The 18,822-nt window shown below is 40.9% G+C and overlaps 1 protein-coding gene across 1 annotated transcript in view; it reads left to right on the top strand.

Annotated features, from left to right (window-relative positions):
• Positions 1-12,569: 12,569 nt before the first annotated feature.
• The window catches only part of FAM117A (family with sequence similarity 117 member A), a gene marked incomplete in the record, with an annotated part of 933,427 nt that continues 927,174 nt past the window's right edge, over positions 12,570-18,822 (top strand). Inside the window, 1 exon segment of the mRNA XM_044055073.1 lies at positions 12,570-13,083. Within this exon segment, the coding sequence (XP_043911008.1) occupies positions 12,948-13,083 (136 nt within the window).

The following is an 18,822-nucleotide window of genomic DNA, read 5'->3' as shown; positions in this document are numbered from 1 at the left end:
CTTTTAATACACTTATATCTATGTATTTTTACTTATTTTTCTTCTTAAACCTTTTCTCTGTCTACCAGCTCCTGTTGTAATTTTGTTTGACTCTGTTTCATTTCTCTTCATCTTTCTACCTTTGGTAGTCTTTTTTAGTACCATTGTTAGTACATTTATACCTTTTATTACCTCTTTAGATATTCTTATTCCTATTTAATTGTTTAAAAAAAACTTCTTTAATCTGTATCTCTTCCTTATCTATGTGACTGTGTATTTCAGCCCTTTTTCTTTTGTTATGGCTGAATAACTCCCCCCTGTTAAAACTTCAGAAGGCACCACTGGTTTCAGAAGGTGCCAGAAGTGCCAGGGTAAGATGCCCAACTCTGATGGACATACCTTTTGTGTATACTGCCTGGGGAAACTTCATCTTCGGGAAGATTGTTCAATTTGTCATGGGTTCACTATCCGTACCCTTACTGAGAGGAAGAATAAACGTATCTTTAAGGGACTCCTCAAATCTGATTTCGAAGAGGCCATTTCTGGGTCTAGGATTGAAGCTAGCACATCTTCATTCTCCTCTTCCTCCTCTGAAGAAAAGACCTTCTTTGCTTCCTAGTTCATCGGCACCATCCAAGAAGGTCTCTAAGCTGACCTCGGTACCGAAGAGCTCTTCAGCACCGGAAGGTCTATCTGGCTCCACACCTAAAACTGTATCAGACCTGACAGTGACTTCTTCGGTACCCTCAGTACTCTCGGTGTCAAAACAGTATCAGCTGCCTTTCTTCCCTAGGACAAGATACTCACCAACCTTTGATCCTTATAAAGACAGGCCACCAAGTTCCTTTCTCGAAGCGAAACCTCCTAAGTCTTCTTCGACTGTTTTTATCAAATCTACTAAAGAGTCTCTCAGAAGCCGACATTTTGACACTGGCGGATCACCTTCTGATGGCGAGGAGATTATCCTCTGATCCTAGCTACACTGGCATCGGAACCAGCCGGTCTATAATACCTTCAATTCCTCCTCCTCCAACTCTTTTTGAGTCTTTGGAGCCCCCAGTTGTGACAGTCCCAGCATCAACTGTCTGGTAACATCCTCTTTTCCAGTTCCAACAGCTGCCTTGAGCTCCTCAGAGTTTTCAGCACTGGAGGGCTCCTGGGGTTGGGGCTCTCTGGTAGGGTAATTGGTGCATGGATCTGTTTCCTTAGATTCAGAGCTATCCATGTCCATTGGTGCTTCGGCCCTTTTTAGTACCTCTTCAGCTTAAGGCTTCTGCTTTGGGGACTGCCTCCTCAATGCTGGGTGTGACCCCAGTTCTGAAGGAGTCTATTTTGATTCCAGACTCCCATCCCTCTATGGGGGGGGGGGGTCGGCCTATTGACTCATGCAGAATGCATTGCCCATTGAGGACTCACAGTCCTTGCCATCCTTGTCGAGACAACTGTCTACATCCCCTTGACCTGAGCTGCCATCCAACTCGTCCCCAGCATAGAGGGCACAAAAGTCCCAGGTTGCACCCACTTTGGTAGTTTCCTGTTCGGATAATTCCCCGGATCATTCCCCCAAGTAAGTTCCTCTGAAGAGAAAGTGCAAGAGGAAGCACTTAGACTCCCCAGAAGAGTCTTTCATCGAATATACTTATTTTGATGAAGGGGAAGGTTCTGCTAGGTTACCCCCGATGATGTTTCCTTGGGGGATATCTTAAAAGTCCTGAAACAGAGGGATGGCTGGTCCTCCATCCAACCTCCCTCATTAGAGTCAGTATACCTGGAGGCTTTTCATGCCCAGCCCTCTAATTCTTGGATCCCTCCACCTGCTGACGATCTCATTAAATTGATCTTTCAGTGGGCGTGAAAGATGCCCAATGCCATTGAGCCAATCCCCAAAAAGCCTGATCATATTTTATCAGCCCCAAAGGATGGGCCTCACTGATCCAAAGGAATACCCATTGATGCCATGGTGATAGCAGCGGCCACAAAAAGGGAACTTGCCAAGGAAAATTCGACTATCCATCCTCCTAACAAGGAGTCTAGGACTTTGGATAAATTTGGGAAGAGCGTTTATGCTTCAACGACCATCACACTTAGGTCCTTGAATTATATGGCACACTTCAGTAGACTACAGAGGGATCTGATCAAGGAGCTCTTGGATGCCCTCAAAGGAGCAGTGGCTGAAGGGGTACGGGATAAAGTCAGCTCTCAGCTAGTAACCCTTGATGCAAATTTCTAACTGGTCCATGAGACTGATTGCTCATGCAGCTGAAGGGACTTCCAGAGCAGTGGGGTCAGGCTTAGCCATTAGAAGGCATTCCTGGATGTGCTTGTGTGACTTTGCGGAGCCATTCAAAGCATCATTCGTAAATGCTCTGTTTGATGGATCCACCCTTTTTGGTCCCAATGTCAAAGACATTTTAACCAGATGTGAAAAGGATGGTAAGGCCCTTTCTGCCATAGGCATATGTTTTTCCACTCTTCAGAGGCCCTACTCCAGAAACAAAAGAAGTGGGAGACTATGGTTTAAAAAATTCAAAGGGCCATTCCAGGATTCACATGGCAAAGACTTTCACCGGGGCAGAGGGGGCAGTAATGGAAAACGCCACCCTAGAGGCAGAAATGGACTGCAAAACATATGCAGGACATTCAGATTCCATAATAGCTTCTTCCCACACGATATCAGAATGCTGAGTAACAAACCCATAGTCTAACACACTACATGGGTGAAACATTTGTTGTCACTGTCATTGTTGTTTACATAAACTCTCTGAATAGCTTACTTTATATGTCTCTCTGCACTAGGAAAACTGTGAACTGCAGGTTTATGGTATATACCAGTGGTGGGTGTGCCTCTCTTATTTATTATAGAACTGTTTTTTTGCATATCCTTATATTTCTACCGAGTCTATTTCTGCTGTTGTATTTGTTGTGTTTCTGATGTAAATAGAGCTTTTAATTTTGTTTTACTTTATTTTTTATTTTTATTTAATTTAAATTTATTAATTTAATATATCTTCCTTCTGTAAGCTGTCATTCATATGGTATGAGCCTGAGTATCGAAATTTTGTGCAGTGATACTCACTTTTTCCTCTGTGTTGATCTGTATGACAATAAAGTTTACTTTGGCTTGACTTTGTGGTGCTCGTTCCAGTCCCCCACCTAAGGCTGTGACAGAAACTTTCAGAGCCTGTGATGGAGTAATACTGTCTGTTGCCCAAAACTGATGCCTGTGGGTTTAGAGCTCAGACAAGCGACAACTTCTATAAAAGACTTTATTTTTATAGGCTTGCTTCTACAAGTGCAGTTCTGAAAGACTGTTAAACTGTGAAGATAATCTTTTGCATCAGTTTTAAGCTATAGCTGAAATGCAGCAAATGGACATTTTGTTTCACATTTTTGTTTGCCATTTTCATTGCTTATTCTGCTGACAAAGTCCATTTTATATTCTGACAAAAAGTACCCCTTTGAATGAAACTGGATATGCTTACTGTCTAAAATAATCATACCTGCATACCCGAAAGAGAATTTGGGCAGTTCCTCATTTTTTTAATTCCACCTGCTGCTGTTACTGAGCTTTTAACAAGATCCCATTGAAAGAGTTGTGAACCGCCTGCTAGAGGACCCTCTGGAGATGTACCTGTCCTGTGGGCTTATAATTACTACACTTGAGTAGATTTTCCAGATGAGTAGTACTGCTTTTAAAGGAATATTGGCAGTTGCCAAATCCACTCAGCAATAACAATAGAGGTAATATGCATAAAATGGGAAAAAGATGGTCTCCAGCAGTTCAGATGAAGGTACAGATCCAATATGGGAAAGTCCTACATCCAGTAACCATGGTATCCTTTCTTAATCATGAACTAACCTCTGGGAGTGACTTCTTGATTTTAAACATCTTTGATAGCAGTGGGAAAAGGACAACACCAAGTATCCTTGTAGTCTAGGTCAATACAGTACCATAATCCACAGGGTAAAGATAAATGAAACGCCAAGTGCTGCAGTTAATTTAGAGGGCTCAGGCCAAACCAAAGTGTGGATAAATTACCCAAAAAGGGATTTTCTCCCATTTAATACATGGATGTCTAGCAAGGGAAGAGTACACTTGTTGTCTAGACAAGAGACCACATCTCAGAAATCCACTGTGGGCTTAATCCACAAAATGAGGTAAAGGTGGAGAGTAAGGGTTAGCTACAATGGGAATATTAGGTCTAAAAACAGAAAGTCAATAAAAGAAGCCACCCTGGAACAAGTTAAGAAGGTAAAAAATAGTGAAAACCATGGGGAAGATGAGTAAAACTCTTTAGTTTATTGGAGTGAATTATTGTTTATCAGGGAAGAGTGGTTTTCAGAGGTCCCTGTACCTGCCATGTCTGGGAGGAAATCAAAACCCTCTACTTCATAGGGCTTGGGGAAAGAGGACCTTCAGGTAAATTAACAGGACCTTCAGGTAGATTAACAGAAAGATGAGACCTTAGGCCATGAAGAGAAAACACTTCTGGGATAATGGGAAGAGATGTTCCTGAAGGACCCCTACTAGCTTTCCCCTATTTTGAATTGGAGAATGATCCACTATGCAGTTCAGCTAATAAGAGAGAAGAGACCATGGTACATGAGTCATTTAGACAAACAGTTATGAAAATGGGTAATAGCCATGTTATGGTGCCATTGAGGAAAGGACAAAACCAAAGTAAGAGTCCAGGATAGATTTTGCTGGCTGGATGTTATAAAGGAAGTTGAACAATTCTGTATTGAGTACCCTGAATGTCAACTGTCAGCCCCAAACCAAGTCTTCTGGAAGCCTTTCAGTCCTGTGCTCATAATTGAAGTCCCCTTTAGGGTACTACAGCAGACATAATAGGACCATTGGTCAGGTCCGGCAGTGGACACCAGGGCATGTTAGTGATACTGGACTATGCCACTTCATTCTCCAAAGCTAGTCATCTCAAAAAAAGCTAACTCTAGAGTAATTTCCAGGGAACTAATTATTGTTTTTATGGGTAGAGGTACTTAAGGATATTTTGGAAGACCAAGGGCACCATTTATGTCAAAAGTTATGAACACATCTTTGCCAGAGTTTATGGGTTAAACAACTAATGATGTCAATGTATCATCCCCAAATAGAGGAGTTAGTAGAATAGTTTAACCAACCTTAAGTCAATGCAAAGATCATAATTTAGAAAGACTCTACGGATTGGGACCAATTATTGCCTTTAATGTTCTCAGTCCAAGAGATATCTCAAGCTTTCATATGGTTTAGCCCTTTTGGGTTACTACATGGCAGGAGACCCTGAGGACTTTTTAGAAATAGTGAAAGAAATATGGGAAGAAGAAATGACACATTCAGTTTTTAGGAATGCAATTGGGTAATATACGGATCTTTAGAAGCAATTGAAAGAATGAAGGCTATGAAGCTGATTGTGATAAATGACAAACATGGAATGTACAACAGGAAAGCCCAGAGCAGGGACTTTTAGGTGGGGGACAAAGTTCTGGTCTCCACATCTGAAAAATACATTTCTTGCTAAGTGGTAAGGACCCTTCAAGATCACAGAGCAAATAAATGAGGGCAGTTATGATGTTAGATTTGCCTGTTACATCTCCATTTTAGTTACCTATTACGTATATGTGATACTTGACTCCCATTGAAATCATTCCCCATACTAAGCTTCTCGGTGTCCTTATCGATGAACAACTAAAGTTTGACATTCACCTTCAAACTAATATCAAGAAAACTCACCAGAAACTCTGAATGCTTTACCGTCACAATCGCCATCTCATCTCTTCAGCTAAACTGACCCTCTGTACCACTTCCCTCCTCCCCTCTCTCATGCATGGGGCACCCATCCTTACCACTCTTCAAGTCACCCTTAAAGCTAAACTAGCATCCTGCTACAATAAAATCTCTTAAGATTGCTATCAGCTCTAAATCCTCTTCCCACTACTTTGATTCCTTACACTCCTTGAATTGGCTGGAGCTCCCCAACTATCTCTCATACATTCAACTCACTATCCATAAACTCATTTTCAAGCCATCTCAATGTCCGTCCATCTCCTCCACCCTTGCAATGCATCTTTATGACCGACCTCTCAGGTCTAATAACCAGAACCTCCTCGAAGTGTATAAACCGTTACATACTCCTGGGCAACTTCTTTTGGCATTCTCCCTAGCTCAAAAATGGAACTCTCTTCTCCATATCGGAACTACAAAAAACCTCCCCAATTTTAAATCTTTAAATCTTATCTCTCTTCTTCTTGGGAGTGCTCCTGCTCCCACCCCTCCTAACCTCCCCCCCTTATCTCACATCTTTCAACCTTCTCTCCAAAAACGCTACCTAACACTAGCTATCCTGTTTCCTCCTTCATCTTTCTCTTATAATTGTCTTCTGCCTTTTACACCTTATATAGTATAGGCATTTGTTTCCTACGCAAAACAGAATGCTTTTTATCTCATGAGGGTTCAACATCTATACTTATGACACACTACTTAAATCCCACTAATACTTCTATCTCTGTATCAATAGAGGTCTATTAATTTTTATTTTGTAAAAAAAATATTTTTTATTAATTTTGGTACATTTTTGCTGTTGCAATATCCATTATTAATTTTTTTTATTAACATTGTTTTAATTTTGTATTAATTCTGGATGAATTTTGTTTTGTATGTGCGTATATGGAGCTTTTCTCCACAGGCTTCCATTGAAAAAGGACTCATCTCGGCCCAATGGACTTCCCCGATTAACAAACTGCAAACAAATATATTCCAAAACCCTGGAGGGAAGTACAAGCATGGAGGACATGATGTCTGAAACCAAAGATCATGAAAAAGAACAATGTATTCTCTGTCCTTACAGCAGCAGTGGACAACGACCTAAGTCTCATAAGTAGGAAGTGCAGGAACAGACAGATATTTAGAACTAAGAGGGAGAACATCTCATATTAAGCAGCACATACAGACCTGCCAGGTGAAAAGGTCAGCCTAACAACCTACATCATAACAAAAACAGATGGAGTGAAAAGGGATAAAAACTATGGCAAAATGATGGGTTATTGAGGAGTCGACTTTTCAGTGGAATAGCCCCATTTGTTTTGGGTTCAGAACCAGATGGCACAATCTGATTCTGCAATGATTTCAGAAAACTAAATTATATATGCACAAGTCAGTGCATTTGTGCCGGTCCCAAGCCTGGATAAATGGGGAGGGTTGCGTCAGGAAGGGCATCCGGCGTAAAATTTTGCCAAATCATACATGCAGACAACAGTACAGATATACATACCAGGTCAGTCAAGGCCCAGGTTAACAACAACCGCCACCAGTACTATTGGTGGAAATTGGGCTACTGTTGGCCGAAGGAGGAGAAGAGAGGGAAGGCATGCCCGAAGGCAGGTAAAGGCTAGGTCTGTGATAATGAGGGTCGGAACTTTGAATGTTGGCAGTATGAGTGGTATATGGAGAGAGCTAGCTGATATGATGGACCAAAGGAAGGTTGGTATATTGTGTGTGCAAGAGACCAGATGGAAGGGGAGCAAGGCTAGGTGTATTGGAGGTGGTATCAAATTGTTTTATCATGGTGTGGATGGGAGGAGAAATGGCATAGGCATTATCCTGAAGGAACAGTATGCTAAGAGTGTTTTGGAGGTGAAATGAGTGTCGGATAGAGTGACGTTGATGAAGCTGGAAATTGATGGTGCAATGATGAATGTTGTTAGTGCATATGCTCCACAAGTTGGGTGTGCAATGGATGAGAAAGAAAAATTTTGGAGTGAGTTGGATGAAGTGGTAATGACTGCACCCAAGGGTGAGAGACTGGTGATTGGAGCAGATTTCAATGGGCATGCTGGTGAAGGGAACAGAGGGGATGAGGAAGTGATGGGTAGGTATGGTGTTAAGCAAAGGAATGCAGAAGGTCAGATGGTAGTGGATTTTGCGAAAAGGATGGACATGGCTGTGATGAATACGTATTTTCATAAGAGGGAGGAGCATAGGGTGACAAACAAGAATGGAGGAAGATGCACACAGGTGGATAATATCTTATGTAGAAGGGCCAGTCTGAAGGAGATTGGAGACTGTAAAGTGGTGGCAGGGGAAAGTGTAGTTAGGCAGCATATCATGGTGGTTTGTAGGATGACATTGGTGATCAAGAAGAGGATGATGAGTGTCAGGGCAGCACCAAGGATCAAATGGTGGAAATTGAAAAAGGGTAATTGTGAGGTGATGTTCAGGGAAAAGTTAAGACAGGCACTGGGTGGCAGTGAAGAGTTACCAAATAGCTGGCTAACTACAGCAGAGCTAGTAAGAGATATAGCTAGAAGGGTGCTTGGTGTGACATCTGGAAAGAGGAAGGAGGACAATGAGACCTGGTGGTGGAATGAAGAGGTACAGGAGAGTGTACAGAGAAAGAGGTTGTCAAAGAAGAAGTGGGATTGTCAGAGAGATGAAGAAAGTAGACAAGAGTATAAGGAGATGAGGTGCATGACAAAGAGAGAGGTGGCGAAGGCTAAGGATAAGACATATGAAGAGTTGTATGAAAAGTTGGACACTAAGGGGGAGAAAAGGACCTGTACTGATTGGCTAGACAGAGGGACCGAGCTAGCAAAGATGTGCAGCAGGTAAGGGCGATAAAGGATAATGAGGGAAACGTACTCACAAGCGAGGAGAGTGTGTTGAGCAGATGGAAAGAGTACTTTGAGGGGCTGATGAATGAAGAGAATGAGAGGGAGAGAAGGTTGGATTATGTGCAGATAGTGAATCATGAAGTGCAGTGCAGTGGATTAGTAAGGAAGAAGTAAGGATAGTTATGAAGAGGATGAAGAACGGAAAGGCTGTTGGTCCAGATGACATACCTGTGGAAGCATGGATGTGTTTAGGTGAAATGGCAGTGGAGTTTTTAACTAGATTGTTTAATGAAATCTTGGAAAGTGAGAGGATGCCTGAGGGATGGAGAAAAAGTGTTTAAGCATATGGGGGATGTGCAGAGCTGTAGTAACTACAGAGGGATTAAATTGATCAGTCTCAGCATGAAGTTATGAGAAAGAGTAGTGGAAGCAAGGTTAAGAAGGGAGGTGATGATTAATGATCAGCAGTATGGTTTCATGCCAGGAAAGAGCACTACAGATGCGATGTTTGCTCTGAGAGTGTTGATGGAGAAGTATAGAGAAGGTCAGAAGGAGTTGCATTGTATCTTTGTGGATTTAGAGAAACCATATGGCAGGGTGCCTAGAGAGGAGTTGTGGTATTGTATGAGGATGTCAGGAGTGTCAGAGAAGTATGCAATAGTGGTACAGGATATGTACGAGGGTAATGTGACAGCGATGAGGTCTGCGGTGGGAGTGACGGATGCATTTAAGGTGGCGGTGGGATTACATCAAGGATCAGCTCTGAGCCCTTTCTTATTTGCAATGGTGATGGACAGGTTGACAGACGAGATCAGACAGGAGTCCCCGTAGACTATGATGTTTGCAGATGACATTGTGATCTGTAGTGAGAGTAGGGAACAGGTGGAGGAGACCCTGGAGAGGTGGAGATATGCTCTAGAGAGAAGAGGAATGAAGGTCAGCAGGACTAAGACGAATATATGTGTGTGAATGAGAGGGAGGATAGAGGAATGGTGAGGATGCAGGGAGTAGAGGTGGCGAAGGTGGATGAGTTTAAATACTTGGGATCAACAGTTCAGAGTAATAGTGAGTGTGGAAGAGAGGTGAAGAAGAGAGTACAGGCAGGATGGAGTGGGTGGAGAAGAGTGTCAGGAGTGATTTGTGACAGACGAGTACCAGTAAGAGTGAAAGGGAAGGTCTACAAGAGGGTAGTGAGACCAGCTGTGTTATATGGGTTGGAGACAGTGGCACTGACAAAAAGGCAGGAGTCAGAGCTTGATGTGGCAGAGTTGAAGATGTTAAGATTTGCACTGGGTGTGACGAGGATGGACAGGATTAGGAATAAGTATATTAGAGGGTCACACCAGGTTGGAAGGTTTGGAGACAAAGCCAGAGAGGCAAGATTAAGTTGGTTTGGACATGTGCTGAGGAGGGATGCAGAGTATATTGGGAAAAAAGATGCTAAGGATGAAGCTGCCAGGTAACGGGAAAAGAGGAAGGCCTAAGATAAGGTTTATGGATGTGGTGAGAGAGGACATGCAGGTGGTTGGTGTGACATAGAAAGATGCAGAGAACAGGAAGAAATGGAAACAGTTGATCTGCTGTGGCAACCCCTGACGGGATCAGCCGAAAGAAGAAGAAGAAATAATATCTCTAAACTTGATAGCTACCCTTTACCTAGGGAGGGCAAGCTGGTAAAATGACTGGGGGAGGCAAAGTTTTTGACCACCCCGGACCTCGCAAAGGGATACTTGCAAATCTCTTTGAACAATACGGATAAAGAGAAAACAGCATTCTACATGGTTGATTTTAAGTAGTAGTAATATATAGTTTTACCATTTGGCCTTCAAGGGGCTCTGGCCACATTCTGGAGGCTGAGGGACAAAGTATCAAAACTCTTCAGGATTATGTTGCAGCCAACAGGGGTGATGATGCCATCCATCCAGGAGGCAGGAATTCTCAACTCCCCAAGGTGCAGGCCCCCTGCACCACCTTAATAACGCATGCTAACCCTAACCTGCCCCAAGGTCTAGCCCTACACCTTAACTTACAAAAGCCCTTTCTGTAACACTACCATTACACAAGATAGTTGGACAGAACCCCCCCCCCCCCACACACACACACACACAAACACTAAATGTATCCACTTACCTAGCCTTTTACTGTAACCCCTGACTCACAACCACTCACATTCACTCGTCCTCACAAACACACACAACACTTAATCTGTCCCCTACCCTAATCTTTACTCAGACCCTAACCAGCAAATACTTGCACACACCCTATTGCTGAAACTTTTAGAACATGCAAAACGTTTGACATTAGAACCAAATGTACACACACTTACCTTCCCAATTTGTACCTCCTCCTTTTGACGCAAGAATCATTTGCACAGACAAGTTCACTAAAACAAAAGTGCACTCAACTAAACAGCTAAACATATCACACTGTTGACCAAATTACTAGTTGACAGAGTGTATATATATATATATATATATATATATATATATATATATATACATATACACATACACACACACATATATACATATGTATATAGTGGAGTCCTGAATTTGGTCCAATTTGTCTTTGGTAAACATCTGTTGTGCACGATGGAAGCAGCCAATATGAAGGGTTGCCACTCTTTTATATGCCCAACGTGGGTGGGAACAGTACGTGGGTTTGTATTAATTGTATTATTTATTAAATAACATGGATAAAAAGTAAAGATAGATAGCCAGACAGATAGATGGATACGAACATCTAGAATGCACTATAAAACAAAAAGGAACAGTTCATAACTTAACTAGCACTAATGAACGTGGGACAGACCTTAACTGATATGTGGAATGTTGTGTTAGAAACTACGAGTTCAACAAGGGCAAAACATTTTTATTTTCACTTTATTACAAAAAAATACTGTTGCACACCATTTTAGTGTTAAAAATGTTGTATGTCAGCAAACATTTAAAACATTTTTTTTCCAACAGTACCGGGCTAGTTTCCATTTTACGTGTACTTTTAGCAGCAGGGCACAACTGTAAATCAGGACTGTTCTGCGAAAAGTCGGCCAATGACTTTCCATTAGCACTACCCTTCCTGTGTCCAGCAGTCTGCCGAGGGTGCCTCTTAACTGTACCACACTACGAGGAGCGTTCCTAGTTTTGAGTTTTAAAAAGTCCATCTTCCTCACTGTTCCACGCTGAAAGTGTATGTATCACATTCACTGTTCAAACTTGTTTAACTGCTACCCAAGCAAATAATACCGAACCGGTTTAATTCATCAAAACAATTTTTGTACAAGTAACTAATTTTAACCATTAAGTTGTTAACCAAGTGTTTCACATTTTGACAGGTAGTGTTGTTCCACATTCTGGAGATGAGAAGTTTCACAGATTTGCTGCCATGTCCAGTAATGAATGCTGATAATTTCGCTCGTTTTTAGAACCACAAGCTGGATGTTACTCATTTTTAAGCTGCATCTTGGTCCAGTCTCTCTTCAGCAGCAGAAAGTACAGATGCGTATTGTCATCACCGTCACATTTGCCTGCATGAGCATTTTATGTTTAGTAGCACCTCATACCTGAAAAAACGTGTGTTTTAGCCAACAAATAGCTTAATTGCATACTAATACTGCACACATTAACTTACAGTGAGCTTGGCTCCTAAGGTGAAATAAATTAAAACACTGCTTTCTACAAAAACGTGAAGCAAACAGCGTGGAAAAGAGCAAACCCGTCCACCTAGCTTAATTGGGTAAGATCCGCTGGTCGGTGTTCCGTTGGTTTCAAGAATGGGGCAGGGGAACTGACAGCCACTTTCATAGACCAATGACCTGTTCACTAATGATGACAGGTGAATGGAGAGTCTAGGTCTTCACTAGTAACTTGCAAATGGCTAGTGGAACGTACGTAGAGCCAATCAGACTGTAGTAAGGTGCAAGCCCTACCCATTGTGAAGTTAAAAAAAAAAAAAAAAAAAAAAAAAAAAAAAAAGACTGTAGCGCGAGGTTGTTTGTGTTGTCAGTTGGTGTCTCAGAAGTTTCTGAGGGAAAGTGTTTTTAGCAGGTGGACCTGAGGTAGTTGACGCTAGTTGGGGTGTGCACGTCAAGTAGTTTTCACGACAGTGTTGGTAGTTTTTTTTTAGGGTTGCTAGGTTGTTCGATTGAACTTTTTCTCAGTTTTTAAGCGTGACACAGTGCGTCACGAGCAAGGGACTTTGTTTGGACTTGTGGGGCTCTGTCTGCAGTCGGGGTTGGATTTCACAGTCGTGGGGAGCACTGAGTACAGTACTTGATTTCTGGGGTTAATGTTACTGGTTCCGTCTGCAGGCGGAGCCCAATTGCTTTATACTGGAGTCGAGACGTGTTTTCACTGTTAGATATGGCAATGCGTGGTGGTGGTGGTTGTGGGGTTCGCCAAACCACCTCCCCCCAAATATGTCGAGTTGGAGGCTCTGGCCCTCAACCGATGCGTGCTACTGTACCTTTTCATCTGCAGAATCGAGACAGTAGATCAGGTAAGGGTTATCTCTCGCCTGCCTAAAGTTTGTTGTCTAAACAACTGTCCTACACATTGCTACTGTGGTTGTGTAGGGGCACCTCTTTCTTGGTGGGGGATACCTTGAAGACTTTAGGACGTTTGATTTTATGCTGTTGATCACAGCATGTTTATTTTACGTTTATAGTTTACATGGATGTGTTTAACGGTTGAGGTGCCCCGAAGCAGTGCGTTTGAGTAGTTAGAAAGTTTTGCATCAAATATGGGGACTTCAATTATTTTTTTTTTGGGGGGGGGGGTGCAGAATAGTTCATTTTTGATGAAAAAAGAAGTCTAATAAGTTGGTGACGTAGAGTTCGCGGATTGACTTAGAACGTTGTGGTACTTCGTAGCCTGTATGACACTTTGGAGACTGTTAAGCAGCGCCGTTAATTCCTACAACTAGGCTGTCATATTTTGCGATTGACGTGCAGTTAATGTGTGTGTGTGTGTGTATGTGTGTGTGTGTATGTATATATATATATATATATATATATATATATATATATATATATATATATATATATATATATATATATATATAAAATGTGTGTGTGGCTATCTATATTTGTTCACTATGTGAGGGCGCAGCAGAATTGGATAACAAGCAGCAGTCAGTAGGTGGTATTGCTGTTGTATTTAGATTGATGGTGTGGAGTTTTCTCGTATACTCATGCGTTTTGTAGTTAAACGTGAGCTTGTGTGCCACCTTAGTCGATTTGAAAGTTACGTTCAGTTTGTATATTAGAAAGTCTCCTTAACATTTGATTAAGGAAGTTTAGGGGTATCTGAGTTGGGCTTGATCATTGAGTATTTTATTTCTTATTCCGAAAAAAAACCTGTAGGGTCCCCACTGTAGTGCCATGCGCAGCATACGTCTGAACCATACCTCTCAACCTCATATAGCAACAAGTCTGGATAAAGCTATAAATAAGGGGGGCAGAGGCCCAAAAATAGGAACAATTTTTAAATATTGCTTTTGCAAACTTAGGTTGATAGAATAACAGGCTTTGTATTGGCGTGAATTTTCTGAAGGATATAAAGTCTGTAATTCAAATGTCGGGCATTATTTTCAAACTGCAGTCTCTAATGATTTACCACCTTTTTGGCAGAAAACTACCGTTTTATGAAAAATGGACCAACAAAATGAGGCCAAAATTTGGACATTCTGTGAAAATTTGTACAGTTGAGAGGTATGATTTCTGCGCGGTCCCTGATTTTGGCTCTAATTTTAACTGTCTGTCTTAATCCCTCCTAAACCTAATGATCTTTGGAGAAAATGTCGCTAGTTACATTTAGTAACTAATTACTGTTATTTATTGACTTGTATTTTGGAAAATGTATAATACACACGCTCCTACTCAGTTAATGTCTCAAGCTAGTAGTGCTAATATTTTTGTGTCCCTGATAGGTTGAGTGCAATGATGTGCTGTGTGTTAAGGCCCTGGTGCTCAGACATGCTTAACAACTTTTGATAAAAGTTGATGATATGGGGCAGGGATGGGTAATGGCTAGTTGAGCTACAGTGTATTAGTGTAGCGTTTTTTTTTTTTTTTTGTATGGCTAGTATAGTGTTTCATTACATATCACATAGTGTTTCATTACATATCACCAATGGCTAGTATAGTGTTTCATTACATATCACAACTTTTTAGTGCACACATTCTGGGCAAGTCTAAAATAGTGTGTGAGGGTATATTTAAAATACTGCTCTTGTATAAGCTTAGGAAGTTGCTAGTGTGCCTTTTGTGAAGGATATAAAATTTGAAATTCGTGTCATCCTCAGTGATTTGCCAGAAAATCTCACAAAATTGAGGGACAGACCAAAAATGAGAATCTGGACATTCTACAAAAGTCTTGACAGTTAAGTGGTATGATTAGATGTCTGCAATGCAATTGTGAGCTGATACAATGTAGCTGATCATTGTGTAAAGTCCCACTTTATGTGGTATGATTCATACAGCTATATGCATAGCTTTTATTTGGAGTATGCTGCTGTATATAGGCATTAGTGGATCCTGAATGATTTGGTCTTTTGGGGTACTCTTTTGTTCTTTTAAAAGGCTGGGATGACTGTATGATGAGGGTCTATAATGGATTGGGATTTCAATTTGTTCTTACTGATGTAAATTTTGTAAGACTTGTATTGCTGTCATTTTATATTGAAGTTGGGTGGTGGGATGATGTTGTGGGGGGGGCATTTCTGGATTGTATGTGGCTACCTGGGGATAGATTGTAGTACTGTAGATGTTAAGTGGATTAAATTGCTTTAGTATGAGTTGGACATATGTTTTTGAGCCAGTCGAAGATGAAGAACTTTGAGAAAACAGTGTTTGTGTTACTGAGTACTGTGCATGAGTGTAGGTTGTGAGGGAGTTTGAGCAGTTAAATGCTAGGATATTTAGCTTGGTTTGAATTTGGGTCATTGGCTTGTGTGCGTTGGGGAGTTCGGCATGTTCAAGTTGGAAAAGCTTTTTTCTAATGTTTATAATACCAGAGTTTATTCTTTAACTTTAAATGGTCACATAATTTGATTTTCATATGTAAAATGCAGTACATGTGAACCGCAGTTGTGTAGCTGTTGTACGTTTAACTTGAGAACAGTTGATTTTTGCCTTTTGATATAAATTGAGTCAGATATTTAAGTCTTATGGGTTTCGTTTGCTTGCTTCTGTTTTTATGATATGCTGTGTTCATAGCCCTCAATCAATTGGGGCACTTAAAATAATATTACTGACATGTTTAAAGACCCTGAAAAATAAGAATATTAACTGATACATTTTCTGAAGTAACAACGTTTAACTATTTATTGTAATTTTTAGTGCAATTCATCTGCTTTTCTCCAAATCCACTCTCTAGTAGGGATTAAGAAGGACAGAGCTGAAACTTTAGTCAAAATCGGGGGCAGTTGAAAGGTATTTCTGTAGTCACAGGTGATGCAAGAAAGTATTGTGTGCATCCACAGCTAAATTGCCTGTATTGTCTAAATTACCTTACAAGTACGTTTGTTGTGTAGTACTGTAATTGTATTGCACTTATTTCCAGAATAACTTTTTTTTTTTTGTCTTGTGGTCATAGTTTTACTGTCTGAAAGCATTTTGTTTCCTCCTTTAATGCCATGTGTGAATGATGCTGAGTTTTGTCCTTTTTCAGCAGGATTACTATCTGCAGGTGGTTGGTGCCCCACTTTTCCTCCAACCCCCATGATTGGTGTTGCCCTTGGACCATGGTTGCCAGCCTGGGAGTGCATGCAGCAGTTTTCAGAGGGAGAAAAGAAATCTAGGTATCCTGACCCTGTGTCATCTGCTAACTAGGATTATACATTTCTGGAGGGGGGTGGGCTTGCAATGATGTGAGCATGTGGCCATGGGCACTTCCCAAAGGTTAGGGAGATAGTATAGAAGTTTGCATGAGGAGTGTGGGATTGGTGTTTCTGCATACCACACAAGATTCCTTGTCACACCCATTAAAGAAATGTAGGCCATGCTCTTGGATAGATGAAACTGATATTTTGACATAGTAGTGGGAACATTGGCTACATTAGTTTGGATGGTCATTCACCTCTTCAGTGCTGCAACTCTGGTAAAAAGAACAAGTGTGCTTTAAAGGGGAAGATGAATCAGAAGCCTTCAGGAATATGTTTATTGGTGGTAGCTTTATTTCTATGACTATAATGGCAAAATAAAGCCTTCAGGAATGTTTATTGGAGGTGGTTTTATTGACTACATTAGCAAAATATGCACAAGAATCCCAGAACTGGTAGATCAGATAGTGGTAGTGTAGATTTGTACACTGCTGAAACTAAATGGGCAGAAAAACGACCATAATGGGTTAGTAGTAAAAGCTTAGATATGGAAAAGTTCAGAGGCCGGCGTAGAATTATTTGACAAGGGCTTTGTTTGCTTTTGGGTTTATGAAATTTATGTTCAGATTTGGTGGCATTTGTAAAGATGCATAGGGTTCTCTTGCTCCCTTGGGGCGGGGATTCTTCATGGATGTTTATTTTTGTCATTTTGTCTAGAACCACTGTTTCCAGTGATTTTAAATATAATGGTTGTGTGTGTTTGGTGGGGGAGGGTACAAGACTGGTGTTGGGGAAGATTTGTGGATGGGTCAATGCATTTAACAAGGGCAGAGGAAAAATGAACATTTCTTATTCGGAAGAGTTTTTGTACCTTTTTAGGTAATAAGATTAAAAATGTGTGCAGATACGGAACTTGAGACTAGTGTGGTTGCTGAAGTATTTGTATTAAAATAATTTGTTTGATTAGGTGAGTTGTAGATTTATATTTTCTGTTGAAGAAAAGCATTTGTGCTGAGGTCTCAATGAGATATCCCAAGAGCACTATCCTGTGTGCTGGAGTCAACAAAGTTTTGAATGTTTTCTTGGAAATCCAGGCTGCATACATCTCTCACTCAGGTGAGAAATTTCTGACACTTTGAAAAAGAGACTACAAAGATAAGCAAGTCGTCTAAATACAGAATGTGGATACAGTGTAACTTGCAGTGTGCTGTAACTGGAGCAAGACACCTTGGGCTATCTGCTGCTCAAGAGCATTGATAAAGGGAAAGTCAAAGTACTGACTGATACAAAAACACAACCTTAAACATCTGAAGTCTGGATGGATAAAAATGTGATGCTTATTTTAAGTCTAAGGTTGCCAACAAGTTCAAATGAAGAGGTAAAAGGTTGCATAGCAAAAAGCATTTTGAATTTTGGCACCATCATAAATTGGTTTAGGAAAGAGCAGTTCATAACTGGTCTCCAGCATTATTTTTTCTTTGGTACCAGGTAACTTCTCTAATAAAAACCTCTTCCTCACTTCTGTCCTATGCAGGATGGAACCCATGTATCTTAAGCTACTGCAGCAGTGATGATTATCGGCAAATAACATGACATATAGATGGAAAATTTTTGAAGTACATTTTAGGAGATCGTAAAGATTGTGACTAGTTCAAGGGAGTGGAAGTGGTAAATTTTTTTGTGTTGCCAAGTTTTGTACATACTATTGTTTTGCAGCAGATATATTGGGTCACTTTCTGAAGGAGTACAATTTTTTTGCTCAAAAATGGCATGGTGGACTTTAATGGCGGAAAGTAGTAGTTGCTTTTTGGAGGGGATCCCTAACCAGTATCTATGTAATAGTACTGTAGAAATAAAAATATATTTAATGCAGGTGGCATTTTGTACCAAGTTAAAAAATGTTTGGTCTAAGGAATGTGCATAAAAAGGTGAAATAATCCTTTTGGCTGTGTGGAAGGAAGGCAGAGCCTATAAAGTAATGGGCAAATCTTTTTACCCACAGTGTGTGTAGTAATAGGTTCAAGGTTATGGTGGGGTGAAGCTTAATGTACTGGAACAAATGACATAGTGATATATGGGCTACCTGAAGTTCAAGTCGGGTTAAAAACAGCATGCAACTTCATTATCAAAGACTTTAGCTGACCTACTGACTATTACTAAAAGGTTAGCAAGGGTATTTAGTGTGAGCATATTAAGTACGGTAGTGATAAAAAGCAGGCAAAGTTGGGTCAATTACTAGAGGGGGACTTGGATGATAAATTGGATGTGTACACAAATTTTTATATAGTGGTTGGACTGCAAGGATCACTGCTGCAGTAGCCTAAACTGTGGGATGTCCTGCAAAGGACTGGGCTACCTCCAAAGCTTTAAGGCACCTTCCATGCTGCCTCTTGTGTCAGAACATGAGTATTATAG

The sequence above is a fragment of the Protopterus annectens genome, chromosome 13.part0 (assembly GCF_019279795.1).
Source record: "Protopterus annectens isolate FY-2018-M chromosome 13.part0, PAN1.0, whole genome shotgun sequence".
Taxonomy (NCBI): domain Eukaryota; kingdom Metazoa; phylum Chordata; order Ceratodontiformes; family Protopteridae; genus Protopterus; species Protopterus annectens.
Note: the sequence above shows the minus strand (reverse complement) of the source record. Positions and strands in the feature narration are given on the sequence as shown.